This window comes from Cuculus canorus, chromosome 2 (genome assembly GCF_017976375.1).
Source record: "Cuculus canorus isolate bCucCan1 chromosome 2, bCucCan1.pri, whole genome shotgun sequence".
Lineage (NCBI taxonomy): Eukaryota > Metazoa > Chordata > Aves > Cuculiformes > Cuculidae > Cuculus > Cuculus canorus.
Window position 1 is genome coordinate 106,596,554 of NC_071402.1, and position 27,954 is coordinate 106,624,507.

Genomic DNA, 27,954 nt, shown 5'->3' on the forward strand with positions numbered 1-27,954 from the left:
ATTGTCTCTCTAAATGTTTCCAAAAGTTTTTAACCTTGCGTTCTCAGTCCGATATTACTTAAAATACATAAACAAATAATTGTTAAACCTTCCCACATTCTTATATTTGAAATAGACAAACAAACATCTTACCTAGTCTTTCCACCTTGATAACTTCAGCCCCTAGATCTCCTAAATTCATTGTTGCAAAGGGCCCTGCAAGCACCCTGTATTAATAATAATAATAGAAATTATCTTCTCAGTTTTTCCCATAATATTTGCATCTAGACAGACTGTTCCAAATTACAGACACAATACAAACCTTGTTAAATCAAGTATTTTCACACCATCCAATGGCTTTACATTACTAGCACCTGACAAGAAACAGAAAACAGTGACTTACTCATGATTATTTATTTCTTTTGTAAGATATCTTCCTCACTGGTATTTTGAAACACTTCTTTTGGCACTTTCCCAACACCCACCTTCAAGTGACTCCACAACTTTCAAGGACACTAGCACCTGCAAGATAGCTACTAGGAAATCATAACGCTTTCTGTCCTTTCCTTCAACTTTTTCAACGTGACCAGCTCTAAGAAACAACAGCAGCAGCAACAAGCATCACAGACAGAGTAAGCTATGCCATAGTCTAGACTGCAGATTTGCCAGCTATCACCTGGGTTTTCTACTCAGTGTGTTTAATTACAGGCTAGGTCTGCAAACAATTTAGCACCCCAAGTGGATGATAATTTCATTATTATTCTTGGTATTATTATTATTATTTCAAAGGTCACCCAATATCACAGAAAAAAAAAAAAAGCAGCACCTGGCCAAAACCACCACAAAACTTACACAATATTAACTTGTGGTAAGTGTCTCTTTTACCCATTTCTCTCATCTGGAGAAATAACCAAAACATTTCAGGGAGAACAAAAAAAACCCTAATTAATTCAATTAGACTGCCTTACAAAACAGGAAGGAGAAAAGAACCACACTCCCTCAAAGGATGCAAGGCTATGGGGTGCATCTCACAGGAGCATTGAATGCATGCATTACCTGCTCCACACTCCCTCCAGCAGACCTGAGCAACCCTTCAGTCACCCCCATAACCCTCCCTCCTACTTCATTGTATATATGGTAAGGAGATGGAGATATAGAGAGAATTAAAAACTACAGAGATACAAAACAGCATTAAGAGTTCAAGGCTTCTGCTAAAACCTTCTGCTTCAGCGTGCTGCTCTCAGCAATTGCATCTGATTCTTCAAGACATTTTCCTTGATTATTACCAATTACTCCAGAGGAATTTAATAGGTTTGGGTTTTTAATGCAACATGCAGAGCAAGCAGTACGTTGAAAATGTGCATATCTAGGAGTGGCCATGTATTTTGCACATTTTAAAGCCTTCAGGAAAACTCAGGCTGCCACCTGGCTCCAATGGTGCACATCTCATTGAGAGTTCCAGGTGTTGGAAAATACTTGTGCTAGTGCTAGGTAAACACCACAGATCCTCCAGCATAACTTCAATTTTATCAGTTTGGCTCTAGTTGAGCAAACACTTAAGTATATGCTTCTCTACTAAGGAACCAAGTGCGCCATTTCCTTCACAGTGGCATTACTCTATGGTTACAGAAAATATATAAACAAAAGCTTTACTTAAGAGCACAGCTCCCTCAAAAATAAAAAAATCATTTCAATTAACAAAAAAGGGTCCATCTTCCTCTATTCTTTCCACATCTTTTCTTACCCAATGGCTCACTTACTCTCCTCCTGAGCCACCATTCAGCATTACGTTTCTCCCCGATACACTACTAGAACAGCAGCTTTTCAGAGCCACCAGGTTCTCTACCTGTAGCTAACCTAGTTACAGGAATCTGTCAAGATATATCATCTCAAAGATGCCTATAAAGCATTAAGATTAGTCTGTAAATACACATTTATGCATAACTAAGACTGATAAATCCTTACTAATCATCATACATTCTGGTAACATCTAATACTCCATTCAGGGATTAGGATTCTTCTACGAGTATAATTGTTATTTCAGAGATCAACAAATAATTGTGATTTTTCTTTAATGCTGATAAATGACACTGATGTCCACAATGATTAGGAAATGAAAGAATGAACAAAAGCTTGCTTTTGAAAATCTGAAGAAAAATACACCTGTTAGTCTCTTCAAAGTAGAAGAGCACAGATATTCACAAAGGAAAACTTATATGACTTGGATTTGCATTCCAGCAAGACACTAATTTGCTGAAACAATTAGAATAGAAAGCCTTTTGACTATCAGAGAAACAGCAGTTCTGGTACACTGGTCCCAAGCAGCAGAGTGCTACCAACCTTTTATTGCAGGAATAAACAGAAACAAAAACACGACACAAATAAACAGAAGAGTTCAGAATTGATGAGCATTGACCAGGAGCAACTCCTGGGTTTTCTTTCCCTTCCCTCACTAGCCTCCTATTAAGAACACACCCAAATCTAAACTTTTCCCACAGCGTGTTTTTTGTTAGAATTCCAGCTCAATAGCCTAAATTCTCTAAAATGCAAACTCATGTTTTCTCTTGTATTTTTGCTTTTAATTATTCCAGTCACTCTATTATTGAGGGATAAATTCACTCTCCCAGCTCTAACTATATCCTATTTGCAAACTTTCTATTCCCATGATTTACTGCAAATTAAATAGCCATGGGTATCTTTTATAAGTGGCTTTGATGAAAAATGCATTTTTGATGCACTCACTCCAAATACACTTTCAACTCTTTCACTAAGCTCATTAATGTTGTTGGAATGTTGGTCTAACATAAGAAAATGAGTGAGCAGCCCACAGAGACATCATTCTGTAGAACAGTAGTTTTCATGCCATATTCCCAAAAAAAAATTATACTTATGACAGAAGAGAGCCCTGAGAAGATAGTCAATTCATACATCTAAAATTTTTGCACCAACGCAAATTAACAGGAAGTAAATAGATTCCACTCCAATTATAACATGTATAACTCCAGAGAAGATCACTCCTCGGGTCTATTTTCTCTACTTTGATTGCACAATCAATATTTTTTAATTCATACATGCAGAAATTTACAATCGAGTCCATGACCACTGTGGATTAATTCACTACCAGCAAGAGCATTCCAAGCAGGGACACACATCACGTTCATCTTGGGAAATGGAACTCCAAACTTCCTCTGATTCCAATGCAATCAACGCAATTGTCAGTATTTTCAATGTTGGTCAATAACACAAATTTAAAAGGCAGAGGAAAATAACTTTGCTGCAGCTTGGTTTTAGTTACCTTAATTTGGAAAAAAAAAAAAAGTCCTACAACACAACTGTAGAAAGTTAGAGTTTTGTAAGCTTAGAAAAATGAAGCCTAGAAGTGGACAGCAGGCACTCCCCTTGTCCTCGGCTGCAGCTCCCGGACGCAAACGGCAGCGCAAAGTCCATTGTGGTTCACTGAGCCGGGAGCAGAGTGGAGCAGCCACCAGCGGGGCAGGGAGGACACCAAAAGTGCAGGAAAATAAACTCTCAAAGACTCATTTTGTGTTTGTTCTAGAAAGCAAGCATCCTTTATGAGGCCTGGGTAACACGACAGTGCGATCTCCATCAATCAAGTGCAGCGAGATGAGAGCTGAAGACAAAGCATATTTCCCACTTACATGTCTATGTAAAAATTTTCCCAGAAACCTTATGCATGTTCTATTACTTTTCAAGGACTAAGTTTAACATTATTATGAACTTCACAACAGTCAAATCTCTTGCTAATTTGGAGCTTTGGAGCCAGCTCTGCCTGACCTTGCATTTGAGATGAGGAGAGGCTGCAAACAGAGGGGATTGCAGAAGAAGAGACATCTGTTCAGCACAGATCACACTGCACACAAGTCGTTATCGTCTCGAAAGAATTGACAGTGTCTGGAAAGATACTGCTTGGAACAAAACACGCTATCAGAAGAGCACTCTGTCTAACTTTGAAAGATACAATTACTTAGATGAAACTTAACTCTACTTCAGCTTAAACCAAAGATATTCCACTTGTAACAGTAACCACTTCTTGCCCCGGGGCAGGCACCAGAGAGGGTGGGGGGAGCCACAGGCTGGAGGGGGACACAGACGGACAGACCGCCCCCGCGACAGCCAGCAGCGGGACTGCAAGACGACCCCCTTTGCCCCCCACAGCACTCACCACCTAACCCCGGAGCCCCCGCGGTGCCGGGGAAGGTGTGCGGCGGGGCTGGCAGCGAGCGCAGCCCTATTTTCTCCCTGCGAGAAGCCTCTAAACCTCTCCCAGGTGTTTCCCATCCCCTCCCACCCTCGAAGGGCAAAAGCTCCATCCCGGCGGGATGCCGTGGGAGCAGGAGCCCGGAGATGCTTCGGAGGAGGAGCAGGACGCGGCGCGGCTACCTGCCGGGGCAGCGCCTCCACCCCGCGCCCCGCTGCCAGGGGGCGCCGAGCCCCGGGCTCTGGGGCAACCGGCAGCCGAAGGGCAGGGTCTCTTCCATAGCCCAGCGCCGCCAAACCGGCGGCTCCTTCCTCCCAGCGCGGCGCGCAGCATCCCAAGCGCCGTGCAAAGGTGTGCGCTCCCCTTCGCCGCGCAAGCGCCGCTCGCCGCCCCCTTCCTCCTCCTCCTCCTCCTCCTCAGGCTCCACCCCCGGGTTTCCCTGCCCCGGGTGGTAGCCGAGAGTCGCGTTCCTCCTCCCGCACCCCCGGAAAGGCTCGTATCTCCCGGCAGGAGTCATCGTGATTGCTTTAAGACGGGACAGGAGTTGGGAGCTGGGCGTAGCTGCAGCGGTTACACCTCCACGTGGTCCCACTGCATGGAATCATCGAATCACCAGGTTGGAAAAGACCTCTTGGATCATCGAGTCCAACCATTCCTATCTGACGCTAAACCATGTCCCTGAGCAAAGCTTCCAGGGTAACCGACTTGACCCCTGTCCCACTAGGAATTACGGCTGTGAAGAGAGCAATGATTTGTTACAAGCTGCTAACCTATTATATATTTGAATATTATGTATAGTTTTTTGTTATTTCAGAACGGAAATATAGGATTAGCTTGGATAATAACTGTTAGCTAGCCTGTGCCTGGATACTTACTATGTAAGCACCCCAACCAAATAATCCAGTTCCTGGAGTTACATAAGGATCTGGGAAGTATCATCAGTACACCAGTCTTCCTCCTTTGGCACCTCCCAGCGAGGATACAGTGAAAAGGTCTCCACCTTCCAAAGCACAGCATTCCCCTTGAAGTTCAGCATGAGTCTTTTTCAGTTGATTACAGTATCACAAACCATCAGCACAGAACACAGACAGGAGTCTAGAACCACAGAACCACAGAATAGTTTGGTTTGGAAGGGACCTTAAAGATCATCCAGTTCCACCACCACCCCCACCACGAGCAGGGACATCTCCCACTAAATCAGGCTGCCATCCAACCTGCTCTTGAACACCTCCAGGGATGGGGCAGCCACAGCTTCCCTGGGCAACCTGTGCCAGTGCCTCACCACTCTCATGGTGAAGAAATTCTTCCTTATGTCTAGTCTAAATCTGCCCCTCTCCAGCTTACAGCCATTGCCCCTAGCCCTACCACCACAAGCCTTTGTGAACAGCCCCTCCCCATCTTTCTTGCAGGCCTCATTCAGGCTTAAAATAAGGAATTTTAACAAGACTGCAGTTAGAAAGAATGGGAAATAATGTGACTGTATCTAATTAAGCCAGATAACAAGGACTAGTGCAATGATAAGAAAAAGAAGAACCAGCTAGGACCAGATGCAGCCTTGAAAACGAGTCTAAGAGTATGCACAAGAAGGAGAGTTGAAAAGTTCAGCTGTGAGGAAGACCTACGGCCTTCATCCAGAGACCCCTGAAGAAGACGCCCTGAAGAAGACATGGTTCCTGTGCACCATGGGCAGGAAACTTATGTAAATAAATTCCAGGAACTGAATCTAATAGACACACCTGTTCCAGGAAAAGTGATGAATATGCATGCTTTGACTGTATATCGCCTTTGTGAACTGTACTGAATGTTGCACGCACATTAGGTGGAGCGGTCCCCTGCATGCCTGGCATCGCATTCAAGAATACCTTACTTAATAATCAAATCGGAATTGATTATTGAGTCTGGCTTTTCACAGCATCAGCTGCTTCCTTGCTGTCAATGGGCTTCACCAACCCATTGATAGTAGCTCTCAGGTGAAACAAAATATGGCAATGATCTGCATATCATTGTCCAGTCCTTAGTCCATGGGTGAAATAGTTGGGCACCATCAGGCACCTCTAAGGGGTGGGTTGCCACATTCCTGACTACCTTGTCATAAATATGACATAAAAATTAAGCCGAAACATCATGCAATAGGATGCAATTGTGTTGGCAGTATGTACTTAACACCAAGACAGATTGTGTCTGTACCACCTGCGTCTATACTGAGCTCATTCCAATGAGCCGTGTCCGTATCAGCCAGAACGGTGTGTGTCTGTACCAGCTGTGTGGGTGTGTTCTGTACTTGTCAATGCGCAAATTCTTTTGTTTGCACATGGGCATGAACCGTTGTAACATCTCTGTAACTTAAGCTAAGTACCGTTGCAATTGTAAATTAACTGTTAATTAGAAAAGGGACAACATAGTATCTCTTAATGATTGTAACAAGTCATGATGTACTCACACCGGCTATGCCAGGTGGACAGGCCACCTCTAGCACGGAAAACAATCATATACCCTGTATGTGATCACTAAATAGTCTCACTTAAAAGGGTGTCTCTCTTTTTTTTCTTAGTGGGCAGAACTCGGCTCGGCTTTATAAACAGGGAAGCGCCTTGCAGATGTTGTGGCATTAACTCCAGCTGCTGTGTTAAACCTTTAGTATTTATACAAAACAGACTTAAGTTTTTTTGCTGCGACATCTAGTTCCTGGACAGACCAATTTTTGATGACTAGAAATGTGTACATCCAGTTCGGTGTACAGACTGTGACGTACAACACTGCCAAGATGGAATGAAAGTAAAATATTCCTGCCACGGTTTTCTGCACTCGGAAGGCAGGCCATTGTCCTGGACATTGTTAGATTCCCTCACTGTCACAGGGTAGACAGGAGGTCCTTTGTCTCATTTTGGCTTCATTGAAAGTGCAATGTTACTTACAGAGTAAGCTGTATTTTCAGTTGCATATAACTATGGAAGAGTTAACTGGAATTGACCTTTAAACGCTTCTTCCATGAGCCATGTACTTTCAGACTATTTTTAGTTTGTGTTAGGACAGAAGAGAAGGCTTGTCATATATGAAAGCTATGGCATCTCCTGGCTCTGTAATAGGACAAAAAAAAAAGCCTGCACAGAGGCTCAGCATTTATTTATGAGAAATACACTGCAAGGGTAAGATGACAGCTGCATCTCAGCCATAGATAAAACTTCTGACTACTTGAAAATGAACATTATGTATAGCACAGTCTAAGCAGGGTTATGTGACAGAGGTCCTGAATGCTGAGGAAGAATGTAGGGAAAATCTTCTACATGATAGGTTTGTTGGTCATGCTACATGTAAAAAAAAAAAAAAAAAAAAAAAAAGCCATTATGATGCGGATGCTTAGGATCCAAAAAGCAATTGGGCTTTGTCAACAAGAAATTCATTAGTGAAACTATCCTTGTATAACTCAACATGTGTGTAACTAGGTATTTCCAATTTATTTTGTGTGAAATAATGTTAAAATTAAAAGATATACTTTTCTGGACTAGGAGTGATCAGATAGAGAAATCAAGTTACTGATAAACTATCTTCTGTACACATGGCATTCCTTCTGTGCATAACAATAATAGAAAATCTGTCTTCTAGGCAAGATAAAACAGTGAAGGATTAACAAAAAAAAAAACTAAGTAGGCAGGTTTAGTCTCTGTTCATTTTAAAATTGCAAAAATATTTGTCCAGGTTTTCAAGGAGTGTTTTTAAAACAGTGGAGAGTTCACCGAGAACAGAAACTGACTTATCTCCATTTACCCACCCTACTCCCTCTGCAGAAAACCTGAATGAAAGCCCACTTGTATAAAGCCAAAGAAAAGCAAGACTTACAAAGTCTTGAGACATCCTGCTTATTTTATTGGGGAACTCCTGTTTGCTGCTGTTAAGAAAGCCCTGTTTATCTTTTATACGTTGCAATGTCCTAAAACCGAGTAGTGTTTTGTCGTACTGGTAGAAATCAAAACAAAACCCTCTTTACTATTTTTCACCTGTTAAGGATTTGCATTAACATAGCTCAAAACAGAACAGGAATGCTAATAGAAAACATCCTTTGATTGACCTTATGATACTAAACATGAGGTTTTCCTCCAGGAGAGCATTTTCTGGTGAGCTTATACAGGTAGCCTTCATTGCCCGGGCTACCAATCTGCTGAAGAATTGCTGGCAGTTGAAACTGATTTTAAAAACACCTTTCTGTTGAAGTAGAAATAAATATTTAGTAGACTAAATATGCCATTGTCTGTGTTTTCAATTGTTATAAAGTATGTAGTATTTGCAGGCTTATATACTAAAAGACCACACAAGAAAGGAGTAAAAATAAGCATATATAAAGTTCTATAAAAATGTGAGGCAATTACTTGCTTTGCTTTACAGAGATTGATTTTGTTGATTTTTATCAGCTGCAGAACTGTGGGCATTCACTTACACCCACAGAGTTCAGACATACAGGGGTTTATCATTCTGCCCAAGAGTTTAACAGGCACAGCTGCTACGCATCTTCTAAGACTTCTTTAATTCAGATTATTAAAGGGGGCTACAGGAAAGCTGAGAATGAGCACTTCATCAGAGATTGCAGGGACAGGATGAGGGGTAATGCTTTTAAGCTGAAAGAAGGGAGATTTACATTTGCTATTAAAAAGAAATTTTTTACTGTGAAGGTGGAGAGGCACTGGAACCAGTTGCCTAAAGAAGTCATGGATGCCCCATACCTGGAGGTGTTCAAGGCCAAGTTGGATGGGTCTTTGAGCAGCTTGATCCAGTGGATCATGGCAGGGGGCTGGAACTGGATGATCTTTAGGGTCCCTTCCGACGCAAGCTGTTCTATGATTCTTTGCTAAAACAGCAACAAACACCCCTTTTCCTTGTATGTACCTCCCTTGGATCAGTTTTCTTCAACACAGTGCTGAAGTACTGTCTGATTTTACTTTGCCTGTGTTGTCTTGCATCGTGGAAGCTGCCCTATCCACACACAGCTTTCTGGGACGTAAGTAGGGAAAAGGAGTGCTCTACTAAGAAGAATTAAGCTGAAGTTCCTTTAAGCAGAAATTAGAGCATCAGTTGGGATAATAGAGTATCCATCTGAAGTCTTTGCAGTGCACTGAAGGCTTTAATTTGTATAAAGTAGTTGTTGGAGGAGCTGTCAACAACAGGTTCTGTGAGTTATGCTCCTTTCAGGTGGTTAACTTTGGGTACATGACTAATAGTGGAAGCAGGGATGGCAGTTCTTGAAATGGTACCACCTTTGTGTACATAGGTGGCTTTATGCAATAGTAGGGAAACATTAAAAGCGTTACATGACACATGCAGTACAGACAATGATACAGTCTCTCCCTTTCTCAAATGCCATGTCAGGCAGAGCTGGAGCCATCTCCAAGTTAGAAAGAGTTTTGGCTGTTGTGAAGTTCGTAATAACACTGAAACGAGTCCTTGGAAATAACAGAATATGCATAAGACTTATGGGAAAATTTATACACGTAAGCAGGAAATACATCCTGCCCCAGCTCTTGTCTTGCTACACACCATTGATGAAGATCACTCCTCTTGTTGCCCTGGCTTGATAAAAGATACTTGCTTTCTAAAACTCCAAAATGAGTCTTGGATCATCTAGTTGTAGGCATTTTTTGTATCAACATTACAATTAGTCCTTGGAAAGTGATAGAACATGCATAAGATTCCTGGGAGAATTTATCCATATGCATGTAAGCGGGGAATCCATCCTGTCCTAGCTCTTGTCTTGCTTCGCACAATGGATGGAGGTCACTGCCCAGCCCTGATAAAGGGTGCTTGCTTTCTGAAACTCCAAAACTTCTCCTAAGTGACAGGTGATAGGACAAGAGGAAACAACCTCAAATTGCACCAGGACAGGTTCAGATTGGACATCACAAAAAATATCTTCATGAGAGGGTTCTCAAGCAGTGGAACAGCTGCCCAGAGAGGTGGTGGAGTCCCCATCCCTGGAGGGGTTTAAAAGACAGGCAGATGAAGTGCTCAGGGATATGATTGGGGACAGGTGCGGTTGGGCTCGATGATCTCCAACGCCTTTTCCAACCTAGCGCTTCTAAGGTTTGCGGTGTTCTCGCTGCCGCCCCGATCCGGAACCTTTAGCGGCCGGAACGTTGCGGCCGGGGGGGACGCGCGCGCCACCCGGAAGCGCCGCGGCGGGGGCGGTTGCTGCGCAGGCCTCGTTGCGGGCCGCCATCGCCTGTGAGGGCCCGCAGCCATGTACAGGCCGGGCCCGCGCCCTTCCACGCCTCCGTACGCGGGCGGCGGGTTCCGCAGCCCATCTTCCGGCGGGGGCCCCGTGCCGGCCTCTCCGCGGGGCTTCGGCAGCCCCCGCCTCACGCCGCCCTTCGCGCACCGGCCGGGCCCCTATGGCGGCGGCGGCCCGTCGCCCCGCGGGCGGCTTGGCAGCGCCTCGCCGGGGGGGCAGACCCCGCGCCGCCCGCACGGTGCCAGCCCGCGGTACCCGCCTCCCTACGGCGGTGGCTCCCCGGCCGGGGCGGCCCCCAACCCGCTGCAGCACAAGCACTCGCCCGGGGGCTTCCAGAGGCGCTACCAGGTACGGGACGAGGCAGGGCTGCGGCTCCGCACGGCGGCCGGGAAGGGGGGGAGGGAGCTCCGTGTTCTGCATAAATCGTCCCAGAAATCCTATGTTTATTCTATTACTTTCTAAGGACTAAGTTTAATTGTAGAATCACTAGGCGGGAAAAGAGCTCTGAGAGCATCGAGTCCAACCATTCCTGTCTGCCGCTAACCCATATCCTTAAGTACCTCGTCTACCCGTCTTTTAAACATCTCTAGGGATGGTGACTACCACCTCCCTGGACAACCTGCCAGTGCTAGATGACCCTTTCGGTGAAAACTTTTTCCTAGTGTCCAATCTGAATCTCCCCTGGGACAGCTTGAGGCCATTCCCCGTTGTCCTATGGCCTGTTGCTTTGGAGAAGAGGCAAGCACCCTCTCTACATTCTCCTTTCAGGTAGTTGTAGGCAGTGATAAGGTCTCCCCTCAGCCTTCTCTTCTCAAGGCTAAACAACCCCAGTTCCCTCAATTTGTCCTCCAGTCCCTTCACCAGCCTTGTTACTCTTCTCAGGACATGCTCCAGAACCTCAACATCCTTCTTGTAGTGAGGGGCCGAGAATTGAACAATTTTATTATGAACTTCACAACAGTCAAAACTCTTGCTAATTTGGAGTTTTGGAGGTAGTTCTCTGTCTGACCTTGCATTTGAGATAGGGAAAGGCTGCAAACAGGTGATTACAGATGAAGATTACAGAAGGCACAGCATGCATTCCCTCCACCACCATTTTCAGGAGAGAGCAGGACTTGCACTGCACTGGGCAACATATGCCGTCCCCTCCCTCCACCCCAGTAGAGAGGATGGAATGATCCCTGCTCAGTTCAGGAAAGGGAAGAGCGCCCCTGGCCTGGCAGAGGCTTGTTGTGAAGACACAAGGATTCAAAGTGTAGCGTTCTTTCCTTTCATATTCTGGCTTGTGAAGGTAGAGAGAAAATTAAGTGCCACCCAAGGAGATACCCCTGCCCATGGCAGAGGGATTGGAACGGGATGATTTTCAGGGTCCCTTCCAACCCAAGTTATTCTGTGATTCTTCGATAAAACAGCAACAAACACCCCTTTTCCTTGTATGTACCTCCCTTGGATCAGTTTTCTTCAACACAGTGCTGAAGTACTGTCTGATTTTACTTTGCCTGTGTTGTCTTGCATCGTGGAAGCTGCCCTATCCACACACAGCTTTCTGGGACGTAAGTAGGGGAAAGGAGTGCTCTACTAAGAAGAATTAAGCAGAAGTTCCTTTAAGCAGAAATTAGAGCATCAGTTGGGATAATAGAGTATCCATCTGAAGTCTTTGCAGTGCACCGAAGGCTTTAATTTGTATAAAGTAGTTGTTGGAGGAGCTGTCAACAACAGGTTCTGTGAGTTATGCTCCTTTCAGGTGGTTAACTTTGGGTACATGACTAATAGTGCAAGCAGGGATGGCAGTTCTTGAAATGGTACCACCTTTATATACATAGGTGGCTTTATGCAATAGTAGGGAAACATTAAAAGTGTTACATGACACATGCAGTACAGACGATAAAATTTTCAGGTGCTCCTACTGACATTTTAAGGATTAAAGTGTAATAGAAATTAATTCTTAGTAGAGATGAGTAAAATCTCAATGTGTCTGCACTGCATAGTCACCTTTCCATTCAGAAATAGTCTTTGGTTACTTTTTTACAATGCAGATGACTATTCTTACAGGAATCTCATAGTTAGTGGTAGGGGTTCATTATGAATTCTGTATACAGTCTTCTATAATACAACAGCAAAGGCTCTCCCAGCGTGGAAGCCTTACAGATTGCTCAACCTCTGTACATGTTGAAAAGGCAAAGGATGTAGGGCCTCTGCTGCACACTCTGGAGGAAAGGTTTATGCCTCCGATGTCTAGACAAATAACACTATTCAATTAAGATTTTTTTTAAAAACCTTCCATAAATAAGCTGAGTGGAAGAATACAGAGGGATCCTTTTGCCTCTAGTTTTAGTAAGAACTGTTTCATGTTAGATCATGTGGGCAGGAAAAGCCTCAGAGGCTTCATCCTTGGTGTTAAGTAAAAATCCTGACATGAAGTACAAGTTTGAATCCAGTCATAGATTGTCACAACTTTTTTCTTCTCTTTCCTTCTTGCAGACCTTGTGAGTAGTGTAGGAGCGTTGACTTGATGGTGCTTTCTGAGACTAGAAAGACATCCTATGTCTGTAGCTTTGCCTACCACTGAGATAATGTGTATGTGTGTACTTTGTGTGTATACACATGGGTTATTTTGCCTGGGAGGGCAGTAGAGGCAATCACAGAGGATATGTTGTAAACTGTGCGTCCCCATTTTTATTGACATGGGCAACAAGAATCTTGGTCCATGAGGCCATGAGTAGATTCGGGTAGAGTGATTTTTTTTCATTTTCTAAACATCAAATTTCTTGTGAGGTAAATGGCTTGTTACCTTCTCTTCCATAGATACTGTAGTTAAGAGACTACAGTGATTTTGAAATCTATGGTGCTGCTGTCACCTTTGAGCTGAAAATATTAAGTGACCCTTAAAAATCTCATCAGGAAATCCAGAAGGTAGTTTATGTTCATTTTAGTGTTCCGTTAATGACATGTTATTTATGTTCTGTGCTCGCTTTGTAACTGCAGACTTTCATGTTTTCAAATGAACAGAAAGCTTTAAGAAAATACTAAGCTTGATTTTTTCCAAAATGGCTGACCTGAACTTTGTCTGGCCAGTACCTTACAGAGCTTTCCATTTTTTTTCCAGAGCTGCCTTTGCTTTGTTGTCTCTTTAATACCTCCTCTTAGAATTCACTTAGGGGGAGTGTTTTTCTTTCCTCAGCAGGAGTTAGTGAACTAGCTAGTAGCAGTAGCTAGTAAGGGATGACAGGTTGAAAATTATTTCAAAAAGTAAAAATCCTATGTTGTGAAATAGTATAATTGTAATTTCTGTGTGTCTGTGCATCTGCCAGCAGCATTATATCAGGTGAAGAAAGCTGATAAAGGGAGTGATTGTCCCCATATCAAGGCAGTATTACCACTTCCATTAATGTGTTGATAGCACCAGAAGATGGGTTTTTTTCTACTGTAGAGAGGTTTGTTATCTTTAAAAAAAAAAAAAAAAAGCATTGAGGAGAGATTGACTCTTCTTTAAGGAAAGTTCAGTGAGAAAAGGCTCTTGGCACCAGTGACAGTAAAAAATAATTTATTTTTTTTTAAAGTGTCTTTGGAACCAAATGGTTTCTCTAGGCCAGAATGGTTTCACTGGCATAGGCAGGACTATTTTCCTTTTCCACAGGCCTTATAATAGGAATAATCACATTTTTATTTTTTTAATGCTTATCGAAGGCTCTCAATCTTGTATTACATAATAATACATTCTCTAGATTTCAAAAGTGCAAGAATGCTGTTACTGGTGATTTGCATTATATTGTAGTGAAATTTAATACTATAAAATAAATCCATCTGAAAGAGTCTTACCATTGAATTTTGTTCTGTCACTGGGTACCATGGATCATTATGTCAGTTGAACTTTCTTTTGAGTGCTGCAGACTGGACATAACGTTAAATGAACACCATGCTCAAACTGTTTTAACTGTCCAAGTTACAGGGTCTCCATTAGACTTGGTGTTTTAAAGAGGGTTTTTTATTATTATTATTTTGAAGATAGAATGCCCTGTATACTACTGCTCTGCTCTAAATGCTCTGTAAGAAAGACATGGACGTTCCTGCATTTGGTTGTGTATCCGTTATTGTGAAGCTTCAGGAGTTCTAGAAAAGCACTGAGTCTGCACAAGTACGCTCCTGCTGCAGCAAACTTTCAGAAATAGTTTCAAGACTCTGTAGTTTTCAGTGGAATCTGTTCTGGCTAAGCATAGGAGCCTTCACCGTACGACACCATTTCTCAGTTTTATCCAGAAATCGTTCTATGTGATCTGTTTACAGAGATTCTATAGGGCTTGTTAGTCAAATTCAAGTACCTTTACTGCTGGTCCAAAAAGTCGGGGATGGGAAAAGCAACCCTTAATCAGTGCTTTCCTGCTCCTTTATAATGTCAGAGGCTGGTGAGTGTTCCAGTTCTTCTAATCATACAGAATGCAACAAATGTGTTCAGAAACTTAACTACTGTGTATCTGTAGTGTAGGTTGGTTAACTTCGGCTGAAACAAATAAATTTTAACGAATATAGCTCTAGACAAACCTCACTCTTTAGGGAAGTGAATATCAGGAAAAGAACAATGGGTAATGCTAGCAGGCGAAAATGGTTATAGCAATTTCATTTATGTCATAGCATGCTCTTTAAGTTGCAGATTTATAGCTGGTTTGCAGAAATAATTATGGTCATCCTTGATGTTTTTAAAAAAATTAAATATCAAAAGCTCCATGCAAAAGATTTTTCTTTTCTGCACTATCTGTTTAATCGTTTGTTACCATCAATATCAAATAAAGTGACTGTTCTCAAATTTCATGGAACACTAGTTTGGCTAAAAAAGGGTGTTTTTTCCAGTGAGTTCTTCGGGTTGCTTGTAGCTATTTGTTTTATACAATGCTGTGTTAAGTCTGTAAGTACCTAATATCTGACTTCTGCTCTTGCAAACATAATCAACTCTTCCTCAGCCTCTAACTCTCTGTTCCATTCTGAGTTAGATGTGTTGTTGACTTAGGCATCGTATGAAAAAGGGAGGAGCTTTTCTCTAGTTATCTGCCAGAGTGACGTAAATGAGTATTTTGGGCATGTTTTTTTTCTTATTCTGCTAAGTTATCACTCATAATTAAAAGTGTAATAAAGTTAATATTTTCTCAGGAAGATGCAGGTAAGGAGTAGAAATTGTCGTTAATTATCAGCTTCAAAGCTGTACTACATTAGAAGGAAACTACTTTTTGGGGTTTTTTTTGAGTTTGAATTAGTCTATTAAATGTTTCTTTACCTGATGGTTTTCTTCCAAAGGGATCACCCAGGACATCTACTCCATTTGGTACAGCGCATGGCAGAGAGAAAAGAGTGTCTAATGATGTGGAAAACTATTACAGACCTTCAATGCTTGAGGACCCATGGGCTGGCCTAGAGCCAGTTTCTGTTACAGACATAAACCAACAATACAGCAGTGAGCAAACAACATATACTGGTAAAAAAGGGAGGTATTTCAGCTAATACTTTTAAAGGCCAAATAACTCCATCTTGTCAGGAAAACTTTGGGACAGAATCTTTACAGTTACACAAGTTGAACAGTAATCAAGACGTTAGATAATGCTTTTATTTGATCCCGTGTCCATTCTTTTATCCTACTTTTTTTTATTGCATTGGATATTTTTATGTATGGGGGGAAAAGGAGTGGTAGGAAAACTTACATTTCTGGCTACAAGGAAGTGCCTACCAGCTTTGAAGAACAAAGTGTTCTTTAATCACCAGCGACTGATTTCTGACTGTTAAAACAGGTTTCCATATATTTACCTCTTCCATGCCAGATTGTTAGCTTTTTATTGTAAACTCCTTTAGGAAATGGTATTTTTTTATGTTTCAGCATTTTTAGAGTGAAGTAACTTGGAAATAAAATAAAAGTTTTGTAAATCCTTGTTTTGTAATGTGTAAAGATTATTTTAGGACTTCTGTTAAGGTGTACACATTAACACCAATCATACTAGTGAAATTAGGTAACTTCTGTAAATGTATTTGTATGCTGTAGTTAACTTCCGATTTTGTGCACAGTATTTTTTGTTAATTGTAGTGTAAAATGAAATTGAAACACAACTTTTGGCCATCTCAGGAAACAAATGTATTGTCTTCGGAAGGTTTGATTTGTTGAACCAGCTCTTGAATCGTAAACATAATTCTGTAATAATTTATTTCTGTATTTTTAAAAAAATCTTATTTGGAAAAAAATTGGATATCTCTGGATTATAGTAACAGGTCTGTTTGGTGGCAATTTAAGTCTAAGGAGCGTATAAAACATCAAGATCAAATAAAGGTAAATGTACTTGATGGATCCATCCGTTAGAATAGCATCAAATGACTGCTGGTTTGTTATACAGTTCATAATAGTACATGCATTGCATCTTTGGGGTTTTTTTTAATCTATAGAAGATTTTTCAAGTGTCTTAAAAATATGTTTTTTATTTTTACCTTTGGCAGGCATATTTGCCCAGAGAAGTCTTGTTTTGTGTGCGTGCATGCCATATTTTTATACTGAAGAGGAAAACAATGAGGATTTTTAGAGCTTGTTTATGCCTGGATTATTAATTTTTAAATCCAGTAGCAAATACTGTAATCTAGAATAATTTCAGCTGCAGGCATGCTGTTAACGTGCCATGTTAAGCCTGCAGTGGATATCTCAATTTTTGTTGAACCTACTGTTATTTGTTTTTTGGTCTTGGCTTTTAAATAGTAGGTAGAGAATGAAAACTTAGTTAAAAATAAATAAATAAAAGCATTAGTTCAGATTTCAAAACATATGTTTTGTTTTAAAGCTTTGTACATACTTCACAGGAAACATATTTTTGTAGTCCTGAAGCATGGTTAGGTAGAAAAGCACAGGAAATCACATTAGGCTGCTGTTAGTAACTTGTCTTTTACTGAGGTAGAATAGTCCTATGTACTTGTTTATCTGTTTTAGCCTAAAATGTCTTGGTTTAATACCACCCTCAGGAACAACTTTAAACTGGAAGGGCGGTTAACGTCTTGAAATGTGCTAGCTGACAGTCTTGCACTTTTATGACCATAATCTAAAGTTTGTCACTTGTCTTTCCACAGTTCATCTAATCATTTTACTATTACATCCAGGAATGCTACTCAGAGAAACGAGAACATAATGCCTGCTTGATATCGTTAAATCCATATTGAATGGTTAAATCTTCATCCCAGAATCAAACCCACGCCTTAGGCAGCTGTCAGTATTGTCGTCTGTTAACATGTACCAGCAAAACTGACATGACTTGACAAGTTGTAGATAGAATTTATAAATCAATTAATCGATGTAATTGCGAAAAGAGATAAGGTTTTCTTTTCTTTTTAAACCATGTCAGGTGCTGTAAAGCTGACAAAGAAAGTTACAGGGTGCTTAAACCAGTCATCTTTTTTGTTACTATTTCCTTTGTAATGCAATGCAGTTTACTTTGCGCAATGTTGGGTGATTTGGGGGAAACGGGTATGATGCTATTGAAGAGACTAAAGTTTTGATGTGTTCCCAGTTAGACATGAGAAGAAACTGGGTTTGGAAAAGAGAAAGGAAAGGATTCATGACAGAAGAGACTCTTAGAGGTGGGACTGCTTATATTGTAGCTGACATCAGCTCCCCTTGCACATTGCAAAGATGCATTTTTCCACTTTGGCTTTGCGGTTGACCCAGGGATCAAAGCCATCTCCTCTGGTAATAACTGTTAACTCGTGGAACCAGGTGTCAGACATCAACGAAGGTAAATGTTCCAGAAAGAGAATTAAGGAAATAATCTTGAAGCATTGTTTAATCAATACAGGCCTTCCACATTGCCATCTGTTAAGCTGCTGCTCCAGCGCACTTCAAGATATGACCCAACAGTTATAAGTACATCATACTGCTAAAGCCTCCAATACTTTGGTCAAGAATCAACAAGGAATTAAAATGTAGATGTAATAAACGTGCTATCCTCATCATGCTGCACCGAAAACTTAAGTGATTCACCTTTCTGGCTTTTTTGCAATTATATCAAAATTTCAAAATGTTGTTGTTGAGTAGCTGTAAAACGCATGAACACATGTTCAGAACTATAAATATAATCTACTTAAAGCAAATTTAAGCTTTGGCTCTTCTGCTATGATATCCAGGAAGCTTAACCACTTCCTTCTCTGATTTTTCTCCTTCCCATATGGTGAACATTCTTTTTCCCTCACGTGTTTTTAATGGGGCTAGGATGTCATTTCCTCATTTGTTAATGAAGCCACTTCACAGTAACAGTATGGCTCTAGAAATAGCGTTTGATGATTAAAAAGTACAGCACAAGTACATCATTTCTTTATGAGCCAATGAAACAATAGTGCCTGTGTCTTGTTAACGAAGGGATTCTTCTGTAATGAACACGCTAAGAATACGAGCATTGTTCAGCAGACTTCTTAAACTTTAAGGTAAGTCATTTAACTACCCTTTTCAGAAGTTTGTATTGATTTTTTTTGTTACATTTTGTTTGTGTTGTGTTTGTGTGTCAAGTCTATCTGACTTTCCCTTCAGTTGTTGTAAAGGAGTTGTGTAATTCATGACTAACTGTCTTCTAGCGAAAATTCAGTTTCGTTTGTTGCTGTTTGCTGCTGTGTTTAACAACAAACTGCATTACTGCTACACTGTGCTAGTATTGCAGTAAGATATCTTAAATCCTCGGGGTACAGTTCTCTTTAACATGGCAACACACTGGGCAGGGAGTTACCCCACACTGTATACTGTGTAATACTTCAAAGATAGTTCAGGTTTGGGGTTTCACTGCACCGTTATGATGCAGACTATTCATTCTTCTCTGGCACTTTGGAGACACTATTTTACATTGAAATTGTGAAACAATTTAGAATGTTAAAATTTCAATTAAAATAGGATTTTAAAAATTCATGTCAAGCTTAGCAATAAGGTATTGAGATGTAGTGTTTTTCTAATGTCAAAATTGGAAACACTTTGCAGGAGAAATGCTTCTGGTCAACAGAATGGGTAACTACTTTTACAGTCGCGTATGTTTTCTTTTCCTGTTTAAGGGTGTCTTTATATGCTCTTCACTTTATTAAATGTGTTAATTAGATAGCTGAGTGGGAGCATTTGAAATATGCATTACATAGGAAGTCTACAAGTAGCTGTTCAGTTCCCCTGTAAAGAAAAGTATTTATAGTCTGGGTTTCAAGGTGTGCTTGTGTGTAATCTCATTGATGTCAGAAGATTTACTCATAAAACCAAGAATCATGAGTATTTTAATGTTACAGTTTGAAAATTGTATCATCGCTTTGTCTGCCAGTGCTTTTTACCAACTCTGCAATAAACTGCTCTGTTTAGCAATTGCTCTGGATTCAAATTCATATGTGTGCTTTGATGCATGAGCCAAGACCGTTTCACAGTGAATTGAAGTTGGTTTTACAACATTTTCTTGAATTCTCAAGAGTAACAGTTTTGTTCTCCTTTCCCCAAGTCTTGGCATCTTCCTTATACTAGAACATCTTGTACTAGAACAGAAAAGAGAGGATTGCCTATCCTGGTTGGTGAAGAATGATGTAATGATTTTCATGTCTGGGGCTTTTAGAAGCTTGTGTACTGATTTTTATGGGTAATTGCATGAACTTTTATATCATTTGAGATGGCTCAGACGACTGCATACACCAGAAGAAAGGAAAAGTTGTGTTAATGCATAACATACTATAGTTGCAGTGTTCTCCAGTTAGTTCAGTTAATATTTTTTCTACAGTAACTTTCCATCTGAGTGTCTCACTAAGGACAATTTGAATCAGTTTCATTTTCTGATATTTTCACTATACTGTGTGCTTTGCTGACTCAGAGTACAAGACCATTTTCTCAAGCTGGACTTCTGGATTTTAACAAAACTACTAGCTGCTGTGTGTTAGACCTCAATTCTAGGCCTTCCCTTGAAGCATTTTAGATCTGACTAAAAGAGGTTTATCTCATCTTCATTACTTCCTGATGACACTAAGAAACCTTTTCCTAGACCAGTAGTCACAGTTGGTGCTGCAACAGAGTCGTCAAACTATCCTTCCTCTGCAAGAGGTTACCCATGATTTCCTGTCATTCCAGTCCAGTAGAGCCCAGGAGGTGTTTTGAGCCAAATAGACATCCATTTCATTTCACCAGCTGTATGTGGGTTGCAGCATTTTAAATCATATGAGTAGTTTGCTTAGGGCACATCCTGGATTTTAAATTTTACCAGTATTATAAATTCTATTTTGTAATCTAACTCCCAAAACTCCAGCATGTTCTCTTCTGCAGCAGAATCATAGGTGAATTCTACTGCCCTTTGTTCACTGATCTGTGGCTGTTGCACATTAATTTTCTGAACTATGATTTAAACATTTGTGTATAACAAAATATAGTTCTTGTGTCTAAAAATGGTCATACCAATACAGTTCCAGAGTGCAATTTTTGATACTACTGCTATTAAAATAAGAGATTCTCTGTCCCCCTTTAACAAGGCAAAAATAAAGCAAAAACTTAAGCAGTTGAGATCCTGAGCTAGAAAATGCAGTCTGCTCAGTATGAGATGGATTGTATGAGTAGGGATATCATTACAACTCAGCACCTCTATTAACCTGTTTCCAGATTGCAGGTAGAATAGGTTTTTAACAGTGAGCTGAAAAAATATCATCCCACTCCCTAATAAGACAGAAAAAGGTATTTCTCAAAAAATAACTTGTACAGAGAAGAAAAACTCTTGTGCGGGCTCAAAATTCTTACACAGCCTCACAAGCCACGAGACTCGTCTTGTTCGTGCTTTTCTTCTGGAAGTGCTGACTTCTTACTGATGACTTCAAGGCTTCTCGTGACATGAACTTCATTCAAAGTCATCAAATCACCATTTAATCTGTTCTCTGATGAGTGAGAAGTCTGTTTTACATAGAATATTGGACATAACTCAGTTTCACAAAACTGTAGGGGATTTAAGAAGATTTTGTCATTAGATTAGCGTGTATTTATTTGTTAAATTTTTAGAGTAAAGTATTCCTGCATTTTGGTTTCAAATGTCAGTGGTTTTTGGCAGTAAAAATGTTATGCATTGAAGTTCTCCCAGGGGAGTAACTCTCCAATATTAAAATTCATTCCCAGGTTTGGGATTCTGAGTACTCATTTTTTTCCAGGTAACAGTGACAGGATTGAGGAGGATGTATTAAATTTATTTTTTGTGCACCTCCCAAAAAGAAAAGTTTAATTATTTAAATATTGTTAATTGAAGTAGTGATGGTGGTTGCATACTATTGTACAAAAGAGTCTGAGACTCCTTCCTTTCGGACTTGAAAGAGGATACATTTTCCAGAACCAGCCAACACACTTCACCCCAGCATGCTGGGTCAGAGCTTTTACAGTTGAGATGCTGGGATGGAAATCATGGTCTACACAGTGCCAGATGGGCTATGGGAAAAGGGACATCATTGCAATTTGTTGTAACCTGAATTAGCCCATTTCCAGATTGCAGCTAGAATGGGATTTTATCAAGGACAAAACAACCAAGACTCCTTACCTCTCACATACATGCAAACACACCTCAAGGAATTTTTCTGAGTTTCCAATGAGCTGCTCTGTTATTGGGGTTAAAGATAAGAGAATTTAAATTGTTCTTTCATGTGTTCAATAGTGACAGCATCTTAGGAGCCAAAGAAGTTGACATCACATCCAGCTGAAAGTTTTAAAAGACTTCTTTTTAAAATGGGCTGCACCAAAACTGTATGAACTATTCTGTTTTTATGGGCAGTGGTAGTGCTGCTCGATGCAGTATTAAACTAACACTTAAACCTTCTGGTATCCACATGTATTTTGCCACAATCTGATTGCTATGTAGTCAAGATAGTTAAAAGCTGTTAGTGTTGAGTCAACAAGTATTTGCTGTGGGTTTAAATCTTTGTAGTTTGCATGAGAAAATTCCTAGGGGTTCAAACTGCTGAACATGATGTCGGTGCAACTATTAGTATAAATACTAATAAGTGGAAGAACAAAACCTCTGATGCTGATGCAAGTCATTCCCTTTTCAAGCATCACACAAGCTAATGCTGAAATAGGGAAGAATAATCAAGCTAATTGACAACTTCTGTGGGTGACTACACAGCATAAACCACAAAACTTACAAAGCGAACGTAAGCTTTAAAAAACACGGATTTCCAACTGGGGAGTATTATCAACAGTAATTGGATTGTAAGCAATAGTTGCACAGAACTTTTAAAGTGAAACCACTTTTTCCTGAGGCTTAATGAAGATTTTTAGGTTAGTGTAAAATAAGACTTTGAGCTGTATTCCCGTTACAGATGTCTGGAAGATACGTGTTACTATTTCTACAGTTGAGTTTGTAGAAGAGAATAAGTATCTACTCCACTTGTCTGTGAAGACTAACATTTTTGCATAAGTCTCATTTCATCAGTATTTTTTTAAGCTAAGATAAAACACTGCATTTGAAAGTCTCGGGGACCATCAAGATTAAAGAATTGATACCTGCAAGTGGTCCAAGTGTACAACTGGGTTGGTAACTGTAAGAAGGCACCAAGGGTCCATCTGTCCATTCCTTGCCATTCCACTTTCCTAAAGCTATTTCCCTTGTTTAAATTGCCTCCTGGTTGCTATGGCAATTAAATTGCACCAAGGAAGATTATTTGGTTGTTCATTTCCAGATGTTAAGAAAGCAGTATGTGCACAATGGGCAAGAGGTTGAGGAACTGCTATACCTGCTCTCAAATGAATGAATTGCCAAATTGTGTCCCTGTTGAAACTGAAGACGGCTCTCACTACCAGCAGTGTTTCTGTACTTAGAGTAGCTTCTAGAATAAAGTTCTAAATATGTAGAAAGCTTGCGCAACGAACCTTTCTATCTTTCTTTTCAGGGTATCTGTTGCATCTGGTTGCATTTTTATGACACTAATTTCCTCTCAGAATAATTGGTGGATGTTTTATACATTGACTCTCCTGTTGCCTACCATCCTCACTGCTGTGAGGACAGGAAGGAATAGTTTCTGTCTCTCAAACAACTGGTAATACCCTGGTTTAGTTTCTCTCTCCTATTAAATCTCCCCAGTAAGCGAGTGACAAAACTCTCTTTTCATTAACCAAATCTCTGACACTTTTCTTCTTACAGTTTCAGAATAATTGATTCTAATACATCAATAAACACATCCACAAGGCTTTGTGTACTCTGTATCTCCAGCAAACAGTTTAAAGAGACCTACCAAAAGTGGGTAGAAGGGTTTTTTTTTTATACTCTATCAAAAGAAGATTATTTAGGTAGTCTTATCATAATTTCCTGAAAATGTCAAGAAAAATGGTATTTCAGTAGAAGTTACAACTCTCCATCTCCTGTGTTTCTGTTCAGTGCAAACAACTCCTTTTTATCAGATTTAGGAATCAGGGATCGTCTGTGATTATTTTGCCTCCATGTTTCTCCAGACAAGCCAGCATGAAAGATCTGAGCAAATAGGAGAAAAATAATGCACAGTTCTAGAAACAGCTTTAATCCCTATATTCCTCTAAACAGGAGGTCACCTTACGAATATGAACGTTGCTTTTAACATAAACCAATGCATTAATTACATTAGTTAGGCATCACATCACCCTTTAGAGAGGCTAACAGTATTGTTCCATCATTTTACAAGTGTGAGAACTAAAGAATAGCAAGAGAAAGTGTCTTGGTTAAGCCTTAGTACAACTAAAAGACAGAAGACAACCCAGTGTTTCGCATCTCCCCCACGCCATTCCTTAAAGCTGATTAATCAATAAAGATTTCAGAGCAAGTTTCAAATTCATCACCTTCCTGGGAGGAGGGATGCCAGCAGAAAGGCAGCTGTGCTTTCCCACACATACCAGCAATAAATGGTAGCTGTTTAATTTTGTGAGCATCTCTATCTGTGCCACAGCTATTTATTAAATGGTCCAGATTCTGATAGATCTGCCAAATCACTTGTGTATTCCTGAGCATTTTTCAGTTTTGCAGTAAATAATACAAACAGACTGAGGAGCATTGCTTTTAACAAAAGAAATCTACTTTTTACATTGTTAGCATGCAAGGACTTGGAACAATTGAGAATCTCCATGATTTCTTCAGTAATCCACACATCTGTGAGGTTCACAGCTCTTGAGGAGAGCTGCATTTCAAGTCTTCCCTGGCCAAAATAAAAGTATGCCAAATTATACTTTTTTTTTTTTTTTTTTAATTGAAGGTAGTTTTGTCCAAAAAAAAAAAGTGCAAAATTGTATTCAAAAGCAAATTCCATCACTGGAGAATTAAATGGAAATCCCTGCTGAAGTTAACAGGGGTTTGGATTCCATCCTTTTTCTGACCTAAAATCTGCAGTGACAGCAGAAACAATTTCAAACTAAGGTAACAGTTCTCATGCACAACACTATAGCAATGGAGGTCACAGGCTCCTAAGGAACAGAGAGGGATGCTTGTACTACTGAGTTTCACTGCATATGGAAGTGGTTTATGCTGTAATTGAAAGTGTAGCTCCTTCCAGTGGAAGATTCTCAAGCAATTATCACAGACTAAACCAGTTTTCAGCTCCACTAGCCAGGAATTTAACGAGGCACGTTTTTTTATGACCAGTATCTTCATAGTGGAAAGATGCCTGATCTGGCAAAGCACCTGCTCACTCGTCTCCTGGAGACAAATGTGGTTCAGCTTTTCAGCTTAATGAATGAGGAAGCTACACACGACAGTGTTCTAAAGTATCTAGTAATAAATATTCTGTGCTTCAAACCAGAAAAAGAATCCATAAATTCACTTCCAGAGTTGAGGTTTCTGTTTTTCAGTTTTTGGTTGTTTTTTGTTGGTTTTTTTTTGACAGAGCTTTAAGTGGCGTAATCTCTTTCTAGAGCATAAAACTGTCGTCATAATAATGATGAGTGGCTTAATGGATCTTAGTTTTATAAAGCTACAGAAAAATCAGACCTAAAAACGTTAATGCGTCACTAGTCGTGTTTAAGCTGCGGAAGCACTGAATTTAATGTTCCAACAATAACCAATATATTGTATCACGTTGATGGTGTTTCACAGAGGTTTAAAACAAGCACTACAAACCTGTTTTGTTGCTTTTTCTGACTAACTAAAGAACATTTAATGTCAACTTCAGCAGCTTTTTCATTCCCTCTGAGGAACAGTAGGAGCTGCCAGCTTCTCCAGTAGAGTTTAGAGCACCCACTATACAAATGAACTACCAGGAAGAGATCTAATCCAATTTGTTGGGTCTGTTTATGTGGTTTTGAATTTCATATAGCTATGGCATGGTTACCTCTCCTGTCCTGAGAAATGCTCTGGTGGAGTTACACAACTTGTCAAAGCATCGTACAACCAATTGCTACGCTATTGGAAGAGGTTCAGCCAGTGTCCTATTAAACAGTCTCTGTGCAGCAAAGCATATGCTTCTATGGGTTTTGTGTTGATTTTGTCTTGTCAAATTGATGTCTCAATGTTGTGTGTTGCCTTGGTCAGTTATCCCCTTTTCCTACAGAAGTTGTTTTGAGTCACAATGGCACTTTTAACAACTAAAAATGGAGTCCTTCCAACTGAATGGCAGTGAAACATCTGCAGTTGATGTTCTATCTGTTCCACATGTGTAATCCTGACCTTTTCCTGTTATCTGCAGCCTCTCCTGTTGTCTGGAAAGTTTTAGAAGTTTTTACTTAGGCATTATAACTGATCCCTCTCATTCTCATTACATTTTTCTTCCCAATTCTACAGAGGCAGTTGATGGTCTTACCCCATATTTAAGCTACCAGCGTTCTTGTTTCATTACAGAATGCAATGACTCTATATAATTCTGTTGGATACTGGTTACTCCTCCTCTGCTCTTGGTACCACAAATATATCATACATGTGAAATATTTGAACCGAAATATATTTTAACCAAGACAGGAGGATGTCTCACATTGTGACTGTATCTCAAGTCATCGTCTGGTTTTAGAATTTGAGAGGATTGTTTAGGTAGTCATGCCAGTTTCACCAAGAGATTTTGGTGAAAACTATGTTGTCTTTAAAATGTTGACATTTTCTCAAACATTTTTTCATTCATCTCTTCAAAGAGAATAACAGATGCTTTTAAACAAATGTTGCTTCAAAAAAGTAATTGAAAAGAATTATTCATTTTATGAACTACCTGTTACAAGGTAAGCCTCCTTTTATTTTTTCCATATAAATTTAATGCATACAAATCCATATTTAAATGAATTATGTGTAATTATGACTTCATATAAATTGCCTACCTGTGTACCCATACTCCAAGGCTACTAAAGTAGTAGGACATATAGTTAAAACTAATTTCCTGTCACAGACTTCATATTAGCGTATCCTTCATGCATTTCACATTCATCTTTTCTGCAAAGTCAAGAGCACTTTGTTTTCATCACACTAACGATCCACATTCTAAATAAACCCAGAGAGCACTGGATTTCAAATGCAGAGTAATGCTTTGATTTACTGCTTCCCATAATGAAGGGCATAACAAAATACATTTAGAATAGAAAAGCTCCGTTGCACTGAAACAAATTGAGAAATGAGAGATGAAAAAGAAGATCCAAGAGGCTGCGAGGTAGCAACAAATGACAGGAAAGCGTGCAGAAGGTTTCCCTGGATGTCAATAAAGAATTTACTTTCTTACAGTTAAGACTTAAGTGTAGTACTTAAAGAGAAAAAAAAAACAAACCGAAACACAAAAAAACCCAACCCCAAAATGGAGCCTCCCAGGAGATCAGTTGAAAACAGCAGCCGTCTCCGTTTTGTCTGATGCTCGAAGCTGAAATCGAGTTGAATTTCTGATAGAACAGGTCTGCAAAACTCTGTGGGATTTGGGGTTTTTTTGTCATTGTTCCCAAGAGGTAATATTGTTATTGCAAGCACAGTTTGCAAATAAAAATTACTAGTGCCTGCATGTCTTCTTTCACTGTCTTGCATAATTGTATGTGCTTGCTTGGAAGTCTCAGAGCGGGATCTGCAATCTGTAATGAGATGCAATCTGGGGAGAAAAATGTACAGAGCTTCTAATAAAGCCTGCCTGGTTTACAGTAATACTTTCCTGATGTGGAATCACCTGACCATCTCCAGATAGGTTTTTAACTCTTATTTACTACCCAACTTCTCATATACATCATTAACAGATTTCTGTTCATTTCCTATATTATCTGTATTTCTTGGTCTATTTTTACCCCTGCCATGAACAATTTTCACCAAAAAAAGGAAAATAAATGGTCACAATTAATCTTTGTTCTGCAATAACTGGGTAGCAGGCAGGAAGGTGCCTGTGCAATCAGATAGAATCATAGAATCACAAGGTTGGAAAAGACCTCTTAGCTCATCCTTGTATTAAGGGCAAGGACTCCAGCCCAGAGATGACATGGGTTTCCAAGAGTATTTGTAGGTGCAGGAAGGATACAGGGCAGCACAGGGGTGACTTGGTCTGCTGGTTTTGTGCACCGCACACATCATCCTTCATTTCCCAAGATAAAGATGTGTTTTCATTTGAAACTCTAGTGCAGGAAGGCAGGGGAATGGCCCTCTCCTGT

At 40.1% G+C, this 27,954-nt stretch overlaps 2 protein-coding genes across 9 annotated transcripts in view; one reads left to right on the forward strand and one right to left on the reverse strand.

Annotated features, from left to right (window-relative positions):
• The window catches only part of SUGCT (succinyl-CoA:glutarate-CoA transferase), a 329,484-nt gene extending 324,900 nt beyond the window's left edge, over positions 1 to 4,584 (reverse strand). For all 8 annotated transcript variants that reach the window (XR_008448763.1, XM_054059901.1, XM_054059902.1 and 5 more), the window contains exons 1-3: positions 4,381 to 4,584; positions 302 to 353; positions 133 to 206 (exon numbers count right to left, since the gene is read on the reverse strand). Coding sequence is in view for 7 of the 8 variants with exons in the window: in XM_054059901.1 (XP_053915876.1) it covers positions 133 to 206; positions 302 to 353; positions 4,381 to 4,531 (277 nt within the window). In the remaining variant the exon portion in view is untranslated. The remainder of the gene's footprint in view (positions 1 to 132; positions 207 to 301; positions 354 to 4,380) is intronic.
• A 5,759-nt stretch (positions 4,585 to 10,343) lies between these two features.
• MPLKIP (M-phase specific PLK1 interacting protein) lies at positions 10,344 to 27,911 on the forward strand. The gene is made up of 2 exons (XM_054059165.1): positions 10,344 to 10,763; positions 15,702 to 27,911. The coding sequence occupies exons 1-2, from the start codon at positions 10,425 to 10,427 to the stop codon at positions 15,903 to 15,905; spliced, it is 543 nt and encodes a 180-aa protein (XP_053915140.1). The 5' UTR covers positions 10,344 to 10,424; the 3' UTR covers positions 15,906 to 27,911.
• The last annotated feature ends 43 nt before the right edge of the window (positions 27,912 to 27,954 follow it).

Coding starts and splice junctions, on each gene's coding strand:
- MPLKIP (XM_054059165.1), top strand. CDS start 10,425: ATGTACAGGCCGGGCCCGCGCCCTTCCACGCCTCCGTACGCGGGCGGC. Junction 10,764..15,701: donor GCTTCCAGAGGCGCTACCAG/GTACGGGACGAG, acceptor TTTCTTCCAAAG/GGATCACCCAGGACATCTAC.